Source organism: Myotis davidii, unplaced genomic scaffold, assembly GCF_000327345.1.
Source record: "Myotis davidii unplaced genomic scaffold, ASM32734v1 scaffold1301, whole genome shotgun sequence".
NCBI classification, from domain to species: domain Eukaryota; kingdom Metazoa; phylum Chordata; class Mammalia; order Chiroptera; family Vespertilionidae; genus Myotis; species Myotis davidii.
The window spans coordinates 16,251-32,981 of NW_006291431.1; the positions used below are offsets into that span (position 1 = coordinate 16,251).

Consider the following 16,731-nt stretch of genomic DNA (forward strand, 5'->3'; position numbering starts at 1 on the left):
AAAGCAGGGGAGGGTAGGGGTGAGGGGAAAGATCAACCAAAGGACTTATATGCATGCATATAAGCATAAGTGATGGATGTGGACAACAGGGGGTGAAGGTGAGGGCAGGATTGGGGGGATGAGGGGACATTGGGGGGATAAGGACACATTTGTAATATCTTATTCAATAAAGGAAAAAAATAAAATACTATTTGGTAGGGAACGCAGTCACTGATGTTAGCTGAGAGAGTGCCATGTTTGATCATTTTTTATGTTGGTTTTTTTTTTTAGTCTGTGTTGAGACATGATTATAAAGTGGTCCTGTCTCTGTCTTGCTCCATCCTAGTCACAGAGAAGTCTGTTCTAAAGCTGGTGTTCTGTGGAATGGCTTACCTTCAGTAGGAGAAGCCATGGCCTAGCTGTGGGGCCAACCCAGCTCCCAGCTGACAGCTGTCAGGGCTCCTTTCTTTGTTTTCTCTCTTTAAATATATGTACATGAATATGTAACCATATTTAGGATCATGTAGTTTATTTCACTTAATTTTTTTCTTCCCTCACGTTTTCATTGCTTTAGTATTTACTTCCCTGCTACACTAGTTCCCGTGTGTCCCTGCACCCTAAGAACCTTCATTAATTCCCTCTTTTTTTATTTTTTATTTTTTAAAAAAAATATATTTTATTGATTTTTTACAGAGAGGAAGGGAGAGAGATAGAGAGTTGGAAACATCGATGAGAGAGAAACATCGACCAGCTGCCTAGGCACCTTTCCTAAGTATTGAGGGAACTTACATGGTGTTAGGGAAGAAACCTATGCACACATAATTAAACACCTGTGTTTATGCAGCTCTAACCATGTGCATTATCTCATGGAATCCCTATGGGGTGTGTACTATTGGAAACTGTCTCAATGGTAGAATGTAGCAGTTATGGGCCTCCTGTGCTGTGGAAGCACAGGGGAGGGAGAAATTAACTACAGGTTCAGGAAGATTTTGTGGAAGGGAAACTAGATCTTGAAGGATGGTAGGGTTTTATTGGCAGGAAAGAGGGATGTGGTTGTCCCAGGAGAGGGAGGAGAATGAGCAAAGGGAAATTCACAGGGCTCACATACCAATGTGTATATGAAGTCTTTAATTTTAGCTCTGTTCACAAGGAACTGTGGCCAGTATAAAGATCTTATATGTGCAAATGACATCCATCACACCTCTGGGCGAGTAGGTGTAGTACTTGTTTTACTTAGCCTCTCTAAGGAAAGGGTAAGTGAACGTAAAGTTATTTCCCTTTAACACAAAGTTAAAGTTTTACATTTCAAATCATTGGTTCAGATGAGTCCAGTCCATCTGCTTTTTGTTTCCTGTAAGAGACCTTTACTGTGATACAAGGCCATGAAGCATTTACAGGTGAATGGAGCTGAACACTCCCCCCAGTTTGAATTTCTGTTGGTGACTTTAGTTTTCTTATTGTTTCAGGTTACTGGGACTTTGCCATGCTTGCTTGATGGTGATTGTTTTATCAGGTCCAATTCTGCATCTCCCGATCTTGGAATATTATTTGAACTTGGAATTTCTTATATTCGTAATGTATGTCAGTTAACAAATAAGGCTTTCTCATGTATCAGTTGAAAGGGAAGATTTTTTAAAAGCTTGTATTTACAAGTAAAATAATTGAGATATTTGTTATAGAATTTTAATCCTCGAGGAATGGGAATGTCAGTGATTTTAATTTTATATATAGTGCTGCTTATTCAGTAGCACTTAAAGTGTAAAAGATGCTCAACATCACAAATCACTGGGGAAATGCAAATCAGAACCATAGTGAGATATCATCTCCCACTGTCAGAATGGTATTATCAAAAAGATAATTGATAATGGTACTATCAAAAAATGTTGGTGAGGATGTGGAGAAAAGGGAACTCTCATGCACTGTTGAAAATAATGTAAATTAGTGTAGCCACTATGTAAAACATTATGAAGGGTCCTCAAAAAATTAAAAATAGAATTACCATATAACCCAGCAGTTTCACTTCTGGGTATTTAATCTAAAGAAATCCAAAACACTATTTCGAAAAGATGTATGTATCTCTGTATTTATTCCAACATTATTTACAATAGCCGAGATATGGAAGCAACCTAAATGCTCATAAATAGACTATTGGATAAAGAAGATTTGATACATATATACAACAGAATATTACTCAGCCATAAAAAAGAATGAAACCTTGACATTTGCAACAACATAGATGATCCTTGAGGGCATTATGCTAAGTGAAATAAGCCAGAGAAACGCAGATACCATATGATTTCGCTTATACATGGAATCTAAAAATGTACAAACAGGCTCATAGATACAGAGAACAGATTGGTAGTTGCCAGGGGTGGTGGGTGGGAAGGTGAAAAGAAAAAAAAATGTGGTGTATTCTGTGCAACACCAGAAAACCTTACTACTGTGTAGTGATTTGTGACCGAAAGAAAAAAAACAAAAACCCTCTTTCAAAGAAGCAAAACAACCTCAAATAGGGTATATGCTGCATATATATTGAAACTAAACAGTGGCAACAGTCATACCTCAAGGGTTATGTGGCAGATAATATAAATGAAGAATGCCACAATTCCACAGCTGTTACCTATAGTCATAAATATTACTATGAGGTTAGAAGGTGAAAAACAGCAACAACAAAGCAATCTATTCCCATAAAATAATTTCCTGAGGCTCTGCTCAAAACGTTCATCTCTATCTCAATAGCTAGGAGGGGCATATGGCCACGCCTCGCTGAAAAGGAAGTTTATTTTAGCTGGGCATATTGCCCTTCCCTCCGTGAAAAAAAAAAAGTGAAGGTATGATAGTAGCGAAGAAAAGGGGAAAATATTGGGCAGGAAAAAAAATTAAAAATAAACAAATAGATAAGAGTGTATTTGTTCACTTTATCGCTTGAGTGGACCCCAGTGCTTCTGAAGAATGAAGATGGGAGAGGATGGGACTTTGCAGAAAGTCGCAGATGGTGGCGTTGCAGCACAGCAGTTTCCCTCTGTCCTAGAGGCAGAGGGCACTTAGCCTCGAGAATGTGGGTTCAAATTAAGGGACCTTTTTAAAGGGAATACCAGGAACTTGGATTAGTTTAACATCATTCAAACTATTGAACCAGTGGGTGTGGGTCTGTGATAATAGTTTTATGTCTCCATAGTCTAATAGCTTGAAAGGTGTAGTGTATATACTGGGCATCATGATAACCCAGAGAGCCCACTGTTCTTACATCGGTGGTCTTACACCGTCCTTTAATTTCTTAAGGCAAATCCATCCATCTGTGTAGTGTTGATAGGACAGGAGTGGAGCAGGTCCCTGAGTGGGCCCCAGTGTCCCCCAGTGGCCTCTGACAGTTAACAGTTGGGCAATGTTCTGAGCAGGAAAGACCCTTGAATGATTTAACTTGTTCATTTATCTGCAAGGGAGACAAGGCTTCCTGACCTCAGGTGCTGTCAATGTGATTTGAGCTCATCCCATCACCTGTCACTCAGGGGACTCGAGGACCAGCTGCCACCTCATCAGTCAGGTGGGGGGCGGGGGGGGGGCGGGGGGGGGGGGGGGGGGGAGAGAGAGAGAGAGAGAGAGAGAGAGAGAGAGAGAGAGAGAGAACGAACGAGAGAAAGAAACATTGATTTCTTCTACTTATTTATTCATTCATTGGTTGATTCTTGTATGTGCCCTGACTGGGGATCAAACCTACAATATTGGTGTATTGGGACAATGCTCAAACCAATGGAGCTACTTGGCCAGGGCCTCTCAGGTGTAGATATTTTCAGAGGGGTTTGCATATCACCATGAGCTCTGCAAGTACAAAGGGACTCTTCTGTGCTTCACTTTATTTTCTTGTGAAGAGCTTTTTAGTCTAAAGTGAATACTAATTTTGTACCTTTAAAAGGACCTGGTATGTGCTTCAGCTCTAGCTGGTTTGGTTCAGTGGATAGAGCATTGGTCTGCAGACTGGAGGGTCCAGGGTTTGATTCCTGTGAAGGGCACATGCCTGGGTTTCGGGCTCAAGGCAGCCAGTCAATGATTCTGTCTTATCATTGATGTTTCTATCTCTTATTCTCACTCTCTCTTCCTCTCTGAAATCAATAAAAATATATTTTAAAAAATAATAAATAAATAAATAAATAAATAAATTTGACTGTTTCAGACATTGTTTCATCTATGTTTTTATTTCCTAGTCAACTGGTGAAAGAGGAGAACTAAGCTGTGGCTGGGTGTTTCTTAAACTTTTTGATGCCAATGGAATTCCTATTCCAGCAAAGTAAGTTGGTTATATATTCCTTCTAAACAGGTAACTTTGTAGATCAGCTTTTAGAATCTAGATACCTCAGATTTGCCAAATGTATGCTCTGTTAGCATTTCAGTAGCTTATGGGGAGAAGGCTTTGAATCTTGCTTTTATGTTCCTTCAGGTAGGGTATGAAAACAGCATGTAAGTCTCATGCTAGGAGGGGAAGTGACATATAGAAAAGGGATGTTCGTAGAAACTGTCTGCTGAGAATGTTCTTCAGTAATTTTGTGTGGGATTAGTACTTTTCACAGTGGTGAAACAGCTCAGTTCCCTCCAAAACGAGGGAGAGCTAAGTCCAGGGTCCCCAGGGCCTCTGTGATTCTGCATTTCTTCTGTAGGTGGGACATTGAACTTGTTATGGCAGCCACAGTAAGCAAATTTAATACTTAAGACCAAAAGGTGGGTTTCTGGTCAAGATGGTGGTGTAGGTAAACATGGTATGCTCCTCCTCCCACACCACATCAAAATTATAACTAAACTTCAGAAGAACCATCATTCAGAACCACTTAACATCCGGCTGAATGGAAGTCCTACAACCAGGGACTTAAAGAAGAAACCATATTGAGACTTGTAGGAGGGATGGAGATGCAGAATAGGCTGGTCCCATACCCTATGTGTGCTGGATATAATTTGGAGGGATATGTTGGTTGCTGAGGTTCCCCCTGAGGAGAGGAGGTCGCAGCCCCACACCAGGCCCCAAAGCCCAGGTTCCAGTGCCAGAAGAGAAGTCCCCATTACTTCTGGCTGTAAAAACTAGTGGAGAGTGGCTGAGTGAGACATAGGCTGCTGGAGTCCCAGGCAGTTCCTCTTTTACATATATATATATATATATATAATATTTTTATTGATTTCAGAGAGGAAGGGAGAGGGAGAGAGAGATGGAAACATCAACGATGAGAGAGAATCATTGATCAGCTGCCTCCTGCATGCCCCCTACTGGGGATCAAGCCCGCAACTTGGGCATATGCCCCTGACTGGAATTGAACCCTGGACCCTTCAGTCCACAGGCTGACACTCTAAGAGGAACTGCCTGGGCCCTAACTGGTTTGGCTCAGTAGATAGAGTGTCCTCTTAAAGAGTCTGTGCATGGACTTACTTAGACTTGCTTTCTGTGAGTTCTAACACTGGGGCAGCAGCTGGAAAACCATCATAGATGTATGGGATGGAACTGAATTGTTTATCATCAGGGCAAGAAATAGAGGGGCAGCTTTCTGCCAGACAAAAGTGCTGGCAGAGGCCATTGTTCCTTTTCCAAAATCCCCGACCCCCAAGGAGCTGTCAGGCAGGTGCCATACCTGAGTCTCCATCAACCTGGTTAACACTGTTCACATCACCCTGTTGATTCCCTGAGACTACCCCACACCCAACTTGTGGTCCCACCCAAGCCATTTCCAGTGGGTTTTTTTTTTTTACACAAACTGCCTTCTTGGCTCCTGCTGTAGATTTTCCTAAAGTCTCTCAATGATTCACAAATTGCAGACAGGCAGCATCTGGCCTTGGTGTGTCCCATACCTCTTTTTTTTTTCCTTTCTTTTTTTAACTGTCCCATACCTCTTGCTAAGTGGCCCCATGTCTGGCACTAGTGACAGCTGGTCTTTGTTTGCAGCTTGGCCTCTCCTGGGGACTTTTAAAAAATATATATATTTTACCGATTTTATACAGAGAGGAAGGGATAGAGTTAGAAACATCAATGAGAGAGAAACATCGATCAGCTGCTTCCTGCACACCTCCCACTGGGAATGTGCACGCAACCAAGGTACATGCCCTTGACTGAAATTGAACCTGGGACCCTTCAGTCTGCAGGCCAATGCTCTATTCTCTGAGACAGACCAGTCAGGGCTCTCCTGGGGACTTTTAAGCCCAACACAAGTAGCAGCCATCTGCAGATCCATAGCTTGTGGTGGGTGGTGCCTGGGGCACACCAGGGAGGCCCCAGAGCTAGTGCACCCAGCAGACAGCTTCAGACCATGCCAATTATAACCCTACCACCTCCACGAGTGACACACTTAAGGGGTGGACTCAGTGAGCACCAAAGCCCCACTTAAGCAACTCCTGCTTTACTGCATTAGCTCCTGCATAGCAACTCCTCTATTGTAGTTGCCGCCAGTCTTTGCAGTCCGTTGGCCTGAGGATCAATCCCTCCTAGTGATGCCAACAGCAATTGAGGCTTAACTACAGCAGGACAGTGCATACAGTATGCACAGAGGTGCACCTGGAGCTTCCAGCTCGGGTGACTGGAGGGCTGTGCACCTGGGCCCTACAGGACACGTACTACACAAAGCCACTTTACCAATGCCATGAGACATAGCAGCTCTACCTAATACACAGAAACAAACACAGGGAAGCAGCCAAGATGTGGAGACAAAGAAATAGGTCCCATATGAAAGAATAGATGGTATCTCCAGAAAAAGAATGAAATGAAATGGAGGCAAGCAAACAAACTAACAGAAAATCATGGTTATAAGGATGCTCAAAAAACTTAGTGGGAACTTAAACAGCATGAAAAAGGACTTAGAAGCCGTAAAATAAGACCAGTCAGTAATGAAGGATATACTAATTGAAATGAAGAATAATTTACAGGGACTCAACAATAGAGTAGAGGAAGCCGAGAATCAAGTCAGTGATTTGGAATAGTATAAGGAAGCAAAACATAGCCAATCAGAACAGCAAAAAGAAAAAAGAATAAAAAAATATGAAGAGTGTAAGGAGCCTCTGGGACAATTTCAAGTGTACCAACATTTGCATCATGGGGTGCTGTAAGGAGAAGAGAGGGAGCAAGAAGTTGAAAACCTATTTGAAAAAATAATGACAGAAAACTTCCCTTACCTGGTGAAAGAAATAGACATACAAACCCAAGAAGTACAGTGACTCAAACGAGATTAACCCAGAGAGCTCCACACCAAGACATATCATAATTAAAATGCCAAATGTTAAAGACAAAGAGAGAATCTTAAAAGCAGCAAGAGAAAAATAGTTAGTTACCTACAAGGGAGAACCCATACCACTGTCAGCTGATTTCCCAACAGAAACTTTGCAGGCCAGAAGGGAATGGCAAGAAATATTCAAAGTGATGAAAAGCAAGTTCCTACAACAAGATTACCCAGCAAAGCTATTATTTAGAATTGAAAGTCATATAAAAAGCTTCACAGACAAGAGAAAGCTAAAGGTTGGAGTTATCACCACCAAACCAGTATTGTAGGAAATATTAAAGGGTTTTCTTTAAGAAAAGAAGAAGAAAAAAGATAAAAAACATGAATAATAAAATGGCAATACATACTTATCAACAATTGAATCTAAAAAACAAAATCAATGAACAAGTGGAACAGAAAGAAACTCATAGTTGCAGGGAACACTCTCATGGTTGCCAGATGGGAGGAGAGATCGAGGGATGGGCGAAAAAGATGAAGGGATTAAGGAGTACAAATTGGTTGTTACAGAATAGTCATGGGGATGTAAAGTACAGCATAGGAAATGTAGTCAACAAAATTCTAATAACTATGTATGTTGTCAGATGGGTATGGGATATATTGAGATGATCAGTTAGGAAGTTGTATAATGTCTAATCACTGGGGTGGGGGTGTGTGTACCTGAAACTAATATAATACTGTATGACAGCTGAAATTGAATAATAAAAGTGATTAAATGGCAAAAAAAGACCAAATGGCAAACTGGTAGCAAATATTTATAATACAGGATGGGGAAAAGTAGGTTTATAGTGTTGCATATGCAAAACAATTTATTCTTGCATTATTTATTCATTATTGTATTATTTTCTTTTTCTTTTCTTAATCCTCACCTGAGGATATTTTTTTTCCCATTGAGTTTTAGAGAAAGTGGAAGGGAGGGAGGGGAGAGAGGAGAGAGGAGAGAGGAGAGAGGAAAGAAGAGAGAGAGAGAGAGATGCATTGATGTGGGAGAGATACATCGGTTGGTTGACTTCTGCACATGCCCCAGTTGGGGCTGGGGGATGAACCTGCAACCCAGGTACATGCCCTTGAGTGGGAAACTGTGACCCTTTGGTGTGGGGCTGACGCTCTAACCACTGAACACACTGACAGGGCAAAGACAATTACATTTTAAAATGGGCACACACATAAAAATCTAACTTTAAAATGGGCACACACATAGAAATCTAACCTTAAAATGGGCACACACACACATACCATAAATCTAAGTCTAGGATATAGACAGGAAATTCAGAGGGAGGTGCAGGTAGGCAGTCAGGAAGAGGATGATGAAGATCCCATAAAATTCAGGGCTCTAGTCCTGCTGTGCCTTGTAACTGTAAGTCTCCAAGCCAGTTTCCCCCAATTTTAGAATGGGGAATCATCACAGTTTTTAACCTCAAATGTTTAATTCAGGTAATGCTCCCCCCTCCACCTCTGCTAACACTTCAGGGTGGATGGAACCTCCTTACCGCACGACAGAGGTGGAAGTCCTGACTGTGCTCATCCTCTGATGTCACCAGGCAGAAGGAGACGGGGCATTTTATTACCCTGGCCCTCCTACCCCCGGTAGATGCAGAAGCCCAGGCTTCTTATGATTTTGGGGGTTTTGTTTTTATTAATGTTCAGGGTTTTAATTGTACTTGGTAGGAAGGAATGGTGTGTCTATTCAATCTTTCCTGAAGTCACAGCTATTTTTTTTAAATGAGGTGGAGGCCAGAGGCCTCTGAATTAATACAGAAACATTTCCAATGTATATTTTTACATGAAAAAGCAAGTGGCAGGATAGGATGCGTACTGTCACTCCACTCTGGTCCACAAAGAGCTGCATTTGTATGCATTCATGAGTGGGTTTATGTGAACTGTTTCCAAGGCTGCCCCTGGAGCGGGAGTGGGGACTGGCAGCAGGATTAGAGAGGCCTTTTGCCTCCTGCTTCTACACTTCGGCAGTTTGTAACTTTAAAAGAAAAGGTCTTCCGTTTGAGATTCACTGTGGAATGTATTTGTTCCCATTTGCATAGAACAAGATAGGGCGAGGGACTACCAAACTAGAGGGGAGGGAGGTGGCTGTCATTTTTTCCTTATTATTTCTAGGCCATTGAAACTTTTTACTACAATCTGCATGTTACTTTTATATTTTATTTATTTATTACTTTTATATTTTAAAAATCATATAAACTCATATTGGCTATTTAAAAAATTTATCTTCATTGTTGAAAGTATTACAGATGTTCCTTCCCCCCATTGACCCCTCCACCACACCCATTCCCTTGCATCCCCTCCCCCAGGCCATATTTTAGATGATGATTCAAAACATTTTAATGACAGTAATAATCTTTTTCATGTTAATGTGGAAAATGTATTTCTATGGTTCATAGGTAAGAAAGAAACTTATTTACTGAGCTGATGCCCCACAGAAGGATCAGCTTCCATTCTCAGTCATCAGTCATCAGTGACACAGAAATATCTGCAAAGATATCTGTGCTGAAAAGGGATTGACTCAGGTGTCCACCGCAGGTCTCGGTCACAGCATACCCTTCTTTTGTAGGACTTATGAGCTCCTCCTGAACGGTGGCACCCCTTATGAAAAAGGTGTGGAAGTGGACCCTTCCATCTCCAGAAGAGGTACAGCTCTCAAGGGGCACCTCCCTTCCCTGCCTTAGAGATCAAGCAAACAGGAGGCATCTGAGAAGATAGCTATGTTCTAACACAGATAGGAAATTCACGTGTTTTTTTAAAAAAATCTTTATTCTTCAGATTATTACAGATGTTCCCCATAGCTCCCCTCTACCCGGTTCTCACCCTACTCCACGCCTTCCATCCCCCCCCCCACCCCCACTGATCTCGTCCATAGGTATAAGCTCTTTGTCCAATCTCTTCCTGCACCCCCACAACCTCTTCCCCCCGAGAATTGTCAGTCTGCTCCCTTTCCATGCCCCTGATTCTGTTAAATTCACCAGTCTATTGTGTTCATCATGTTTTTTATTCATTTGATTTTTAGGTTCACTTGTTGATAGATATGTATTTGTTGTCACTTTGTTGTTCATAATTTTTTATCTTTACCTTTTTCTTCTTCCTCTTCTTAGAGAATACCCTTCAGCCTTCAGTATTTCATATAATACTGGTTTGGTGGTGATGAACTCCTTTAGCTTTTTCTTGTCTGTGAAGCTCTTTATCTCACCTTCAATTCTAAATGATAGCTTTGCTGGGTAGAGTAATCTTGGTTGTAGGTTCTTGCTATTCATCACTTTGAATATTTCTTTCCACTCCCTTCTGGCCTGCATAGTTTCTGATGAGAAATCAGCTGACAATCGTATGGGTACTCCCTTGTAGGTAACTAACTGTTTTTCTCGTGCTGCTTTTAAGATTCTCTCTTTGTCTTTTGCTCTTGGCATTTTAATTATGATGTGTCCTGGTGTGGTCCTCTTTGGATTCCTTTTGTTTGGGGTTCTCTGTGCTTCCTGGACTTGTAAGTCTATTTCTTTCACCAGGTAGGGGAAGTTTTCTGTTATTTTTTTCAAATAGGTTTTCAATATCTTGCTCTCTCTCTTCTTCTGGCACCCCTATAATTCGGATGTTGGTACGCTTAAAGTTGTCTCAGAGGCTCCTTACACTATCTTCATATTTTTGGATTCTTTTTTCTTTTTGCTCTTCTGGTTGGTGTTTTTTGCTTCCTCATATTTCAAAACATTGATTTGATTCTTGGGATCCTCTAGTCCCATTGTTGGCAAACCGTGGCTTGCGAGCCACATGCGGCTCTTTGGCCCCTTGAGTTTGGCTCTTCCACAAAATACCACGTGCGTGTTTGCACGGACAGTGCGAAGTTGACTTAAAGCTTTAAATAAAGTTTATTCAGTTATTTTTAAGTAATGTTGTGGAATGAAAGAAGATGTAATGTCAAGGATTGAGAAAGGTGTGTTGAGATGGTTTGGACATAGAGAGAGGATGAAGGAAAGGAGACAGAGAAACAAGTATACAAGACGCGTGTGGATGGGAGAGTTGGAAGGGGTCGACCTCAGCGCACGTACCTCCATCAGATGGAGGACGTTTGTACCAAAGGCCAGCTTAGGAGTGCCCTAATGAAGTGAATAACAATGCACCTGCCTATATAGTTTCAGTTTAAAAAATGTGGCTCTCAAAAGAAATTTCAATCGTCGTACTGTTGATATTTGGCTCTGTTGGCTAATGAGTTTGCTGACCCCTGGTTTAAAGTATTGCATAGTCTCCTTTTCCCCCCTTGACCTCTCCCTGGCCGCCCCCACCCCCAGCACATGCCCCCACCCTCATCCTTCATGATCCAGGGCCATGAGTATGATGCCCTCATCTTCTTCTTCTTCTTCTTCTTCTTCTTCTTTTTAAATATATATTTTATTGACTTTTTGAAGAGAGGAAGGGAGAGGGATAGAGAGTGAGAAACATGGATGAGAGAGAAACATTGATCAGCTGCCTCCTGCACACCCCCTACTGGGGATGTGCCCACAACCACGATACATGCCCCTGACCGGAATCGAACCCAGGACCCTTCAGTCCACAGGCCGACGTTTTATCCACTGAGCCAAACGGGCTAGGGCAGATTCCTCCTCTTTCTATCAGGTTTGGAAGTGCCCAGATGAGGCCCAGCTATGAAGCAAGGCAGGCTGCTGCTGGTGCTGGTTTTTTGGGCCTTTTATTGATAGGTTTGCAGCTCCCTGACCCAGCTGTAACTTGTTTAACAGAGTTTTTGCCTGAGAAAGGACAGTCCATGCCTATGCAAAAGTAGCTATCTCAGCTCGGAATGAATTAAACTCGTAAGTCACGGCCCCACTGTATTGATATCACTAATTCTTTTCTCCATCTGGTCAGTTCTGTTTCCTATATTCAGTAGTTTACTCCTAATCTCCTTAATTGCATGCTTCATTTCCAGGATTTCTGATTGGTTCTTTTTTTAACGCTTTAGATTCTTTGGTACAGTACTCATTTTGTTCATTAATTATTTTCAGAACTGCAATCTTGAATTCTCTGTCATTTATATATTTCCATGTGTTCCAGCTTGCTTTATGGAGATTTTTCATTTTTTTCTGGGCTTCCTTGTTTCCATGGTTATTCATGGTATTTGCTGGTCCCCTTTGTCTAGGCTTCTATGTATTATATTGGCCCTTCTCCAGCATCTTTCTTTGAACAGGTCTTTCTACTGTTTTCTAGTAGGTGATGCTGAATCACAAGATTTTTAGCTCTGTGACGTCCCAGAGCTGCCCTCCATAGCTCCAATGAGACATTACAGTTGTGCTGCTTGGGGGTGGGCTTTGTTTTGCCCTCACCATAATGGTGACCCCCAGACCTCCATGGTGTCCCCCCCCTCCAAATAGGGATCAATCACTGGAGGAAACAGGGACTCTGCTGCAATATCTCTGTTTACAGATAATGTGCTCCTTGACCTGACACCAAGGGCAATGGGAAGTGAGTTTTGGGAGTCCAAGGGGGTGATGGGCCTCTGGCTCCATCTTTGCCGGGAACACTAACTGTCCAACAGCAGACAGTCACGACAGAATCCAGGCACTGTGTCCTTACCCTAGCCTCTCAGCTGGCTCAGCTGCTGTTTGCGCCACTTGCCCTGCTGGAGAGCCACCGAGACTCTGTTCTTCCTGGCCCATGGAAATACCTGCTTCCTCCTCTCTCCGGGGCTGAACTAGCAGCCAGCTCCCAGCTGCAGGGCTGCATCTGTGGCCGTGTGAGCTCTCCGCCTTTCTTGCCTCCCCATTTGCTCCTGGTTGCCCACCTTTAGATTATTCAATGCATGGGTCTCTCAGGGACACTTCTATATTGAGCATGGAATCCTTTGTTGAGTTATATAGTTGATAAACTTGTTAACAAGTTTCAGGGGGAGAGGCCAAGGGGTCTCTCATACTGCCATTCCTCTAATGTCACTCCCCAGATATGCTTTTTAAACTTCTCTTTTTTTCTTTGTAATTCAGCCACAACAATGCAGCTGTCAGGGGCAGACACTGGTGGTGAAAAGACTTTGTTGTATTATAGCAAAATACCATGCTTTTAAATTAAAATGAAAATACTTTGTTGTGTTATATGCAGTCCCAAGCACTTAAAGTTATAACATTTATTAATTTTTTTAAGCACAAGGGAGTGTTTTCCATCAGATGATGATGAGGAGGAGGCAGCCGCAGCTTCTAGTAAAAGTGAGATCTTTGAACAGAAGATCAAGAGACCTACTAAGGTTGGTATGCCTTCTGCGGTTTTTGTTTAGGAGCTCGGGTTACTCAACATGTGTAGACCATCTCTCCTCTCAACTTCCCTCCTGCTTGGTCATCTTTTGTTGGTTAATATTTCCTCACTAGGGGCCCAGTGCATGAATTCGTGCACCTTGAAAGGAACTGTGGGCCGTGAGGCTGTGGTGGGCACAGGGGCGGGTCTCGGCCCATCCTCCGCGCCCCTGCCTGGCCCCTCCCTCCATGGCCCCCGGTCCCCTGTCTGCCAGCAGCCCTGCTCCTGCTGCTGCTGCTCCCACACACTGACAGCACCGGCCTGGCTTGTACTCGCTGATGGTGCAGAGCGATTGGGGCCGGCGCTGGGCACCAGCAGTGGCAGCGGCTGCTGCCCTGATCACCCCTCAGGAGCCGGGGGAGGTGGAGAAGTTCTGAGGGGGGATCGGGGCCAGTAGCTGCCACTTGCACCTGCTGCCAGTGCCAAATGATCAGGGCCAGTGCTGGGTGTGTGGGGCGCAGCCCCTGCTCGCACCTGCTGACAGTGCCAAGTGATTGGGGCCGGCGCCAGGTGCCTGCAGTGGATGTGAGTAGTGGCTCTGGTGCCGGTAGCAGGAGCCAGTAGCAGGTGCAAGTGCCCACTGGAACTGCAGTGTGCGGGTGCAAAGAAGTTTCAGTAACCACCAGAGGCTCGCCCAGATGACAGCAACCGGCACCCTGCCTTGGTCTGGCGCCCCCACTCCCCTGCTTCACCATCCCGCTGTGGCCAATGCCCGCCATGTTCCACGCTCTGCTGCCTGCTGCCAATGCCTGCCATGTTCTGCATGTGCCTCCTAGTGGTCAGCGCACATCATAGCGACCAGCTGTTCAGTTGTTCTGCCATTTGGTCTATTTGCATATTAGGATATATATATATATATACATATATTAACTTGTTTGCCAAAGATCAGGAAAATGGAATAACAAGTTCAGATTAGATTACTCTTCTACTTACTAGTTAGCACAAAGGACAGATTTGGTCAAAAATAGAGTAGAGAACTTAATATCTAAAGAGAACTTTTTAAAATGTTAAGTTTGTTGAGGTATAATTTAGTTTACTCCTTTGTTCTTTGAGTTTTAATAAATGTATACAGTTATGTAACTGTCAGTACAGTCAAGATAGAGAATGTGTCCATCACTCTAAAGAGTTACCTCTGCGGCTTTGTCTTTGTCCTCAATGCCCAGCCCCAGCCCCAGCCCCAGCCCCAGGCAGTCACTCCTCTGTTTTCCTTCCCAACAGCTTTGCCTTTCCCTGTACTATACATCAGACCCTATAGTATGCAGGCTTGTGAGTCTGGTTTTCACTCAGCATAGTGCTTCTTCTTTTTTTAGGAGGGGAGGGACTCATTTTTATTTATTTATTTATTTATTATTATTTTTTTTATTGCTTACAGTATTACAAAGGGTATTACATATGTGTCCATTTCCCCCCCCCCCATGACAATCCCCTGGCCTCCCCTACCCCCCCATGGTCTTTATTATCCAGAAATGAGTGAGATCATGTGGTATTTTTCCTTCATTGACTGGCTTATTTCACTTAGCATAATGCTCTCCAGTTCCATCCATGCTGTTGCAAAAATACATTTTTATTGATTTCAGAGAGGAAGGGAGAGAGAGAGACAGATAGAAACATCAATAATGAGAGAGAATCACTGATCGGCTGCATCTTGCTTGCCTCCGACTGGGGATTGAGCTTGCAACCCGGGCATTTGCCCTTGACCAGAATTGAACCCAGGACCCTTCAGTCCACAGGCTGAGGCTCTATGCACTGAGCCAAACCAGCTAGGGTTCAGTTGCCCCATATTCTTGACAACACGTGGTATTCTCAGCCTTTTTGTTTGTTTTAGCTATTTTAATAAGTAAGCAGTGGTATCTCATGGTTTTTGTTTTGCATTTTCTGCAGGGAGCTTTTATACTAGTAGAATCCAGGTCTATCAATTTCAAACTGAGGAACCTCTTGGAAAAAGTCATAGAATCATCTTTCTTGGGGTCTCAATGTCTACATCTTTATAAAGGACACAGTAGAAATATCAATCCCATAAGTTGTAATGAAGTTTAATGAAAAAAACATATAAAACACTTAGCAAGTATTTATAGTACATGCAATTGAGCAGTGTGAGCTTTAATAATTGGCTAATCTTATGATTATATTTATATATATAAAAGCCTAAGTGATCGTCCGACTGTCCGATCGGTAGCTTTGATGTGCCCTGACCACCAGGGGCAGATGCTTAATGCAGGAGCTGCTGATCTGCAGTGACTTGGCAGCTGTGGTTCTTGGGTGACACACCTGGAAACAGAGAGGAGGGATCCCAATTCCGATTCCCAGATGCATCACCTGAGAACCGCCCTCTTGCAATCCGGGACCCATCAGGGGATGTTTGAGAGCCGGTTTTGGCCCAATCCCCGTAGACCAGGCCAAGCGACCCCACCAGTGCCAGAATCTGTGCACTGGACCTCTAGTGTATAGATAATGCAAATGTAATGCCAGGTAGCTGATGCAGTGTGTCGTAACATTCATCTAAGTGAAGCTATGTAAGATAGCTGGTAAGACCAGGGGGCATTTGAAATGGGGTTTGAAGGATTGGAGATGTGCCCTGTGAAGACGTCAGGAAAGGGCCTTTCCACAGAGGTGCACGCTGGATGGGTGGAGGGGGAGCATGGCAAGAGGGCATGACCAGGGTATCCCCCTGACTGCCCCTGCATGACCTTTTTGCTGTTGCAGATTGTCAAGGAGCAGTGTAATGAATGAGAACTTGGCCTACCTCTCTGAGTGGTTGCTTTTGTCATTTTATTTTTTAAAAGAAATCTTTATTCAGATTATTATAGTTGTTCCCCTTTTCCCCCCAATAGCTCCCCTCCACCCAGTTCCCACCCCCCCCTCTGCCCTTACTCCCCCCCTGTCCTCATCCATAGGTGCACAACTTTTGTCCAGTCTCTTCCCCCATCTCCCACACCCCTTTCCCCGCCGAGAATAGTGAGTCCATTCACTTTCTATGTATAGCTGTTTCCATCCGCAACGTGTCCCTGTGTTTGGAAAAGTCTCTCACGACGTGTTCACGTTCTACTCAGAAAGGGTACGGAGCCATGTAATGGCTTTTTAAAATAATGTGTCCTCTTATGTTTAAAATGAAGATTTCACTATCAAAAGTGGGGAGAAAGCAACATTACAGCTGCTCTCGCCCCTCTCGCCCTTTGGGTGATAGTTGTGCATGGGGCTGCGCGTTGGCTCGCGGGCTGTCGACGAAGCTGTCTGGGTG

At 43.4% G+C, this 16,731-nt stretch overlaps 1 protein-coding gene across 1 annotated transcript in view; it reads left to right on the forward strand.

The window, feature by feature from the left end:
* The window catches only part of LOC102765799 (nephrocystin-1), a gene marked incomplete at its 5' end in the record, with an annotated part of 39,696 nt that overhangs the window by 11,423 nt on the left and 11,542 nt on the right, over positions 1-16,731 (forward strand). Inside the window, 4 exons of the mRNA XM_006764721.2 lie at positions 1,446-1,556; positions 4,182-4,264; positions 9,787-9,863; positions 13,347-13,446. Of these exons, the coding sequence (XP_006764784.2) occupies positions 1,446-1,556; positions 4,182-4,264; positions 9,787-9,863; positions 13,347-13,446 (371 nt within the window). The remainder of the gene's footprint in view (positions 1-1,445; positions 1,557-4,181; positions 4,265-9,786; positions 9,864-13,346; positions 13,447-16,731) is intronic.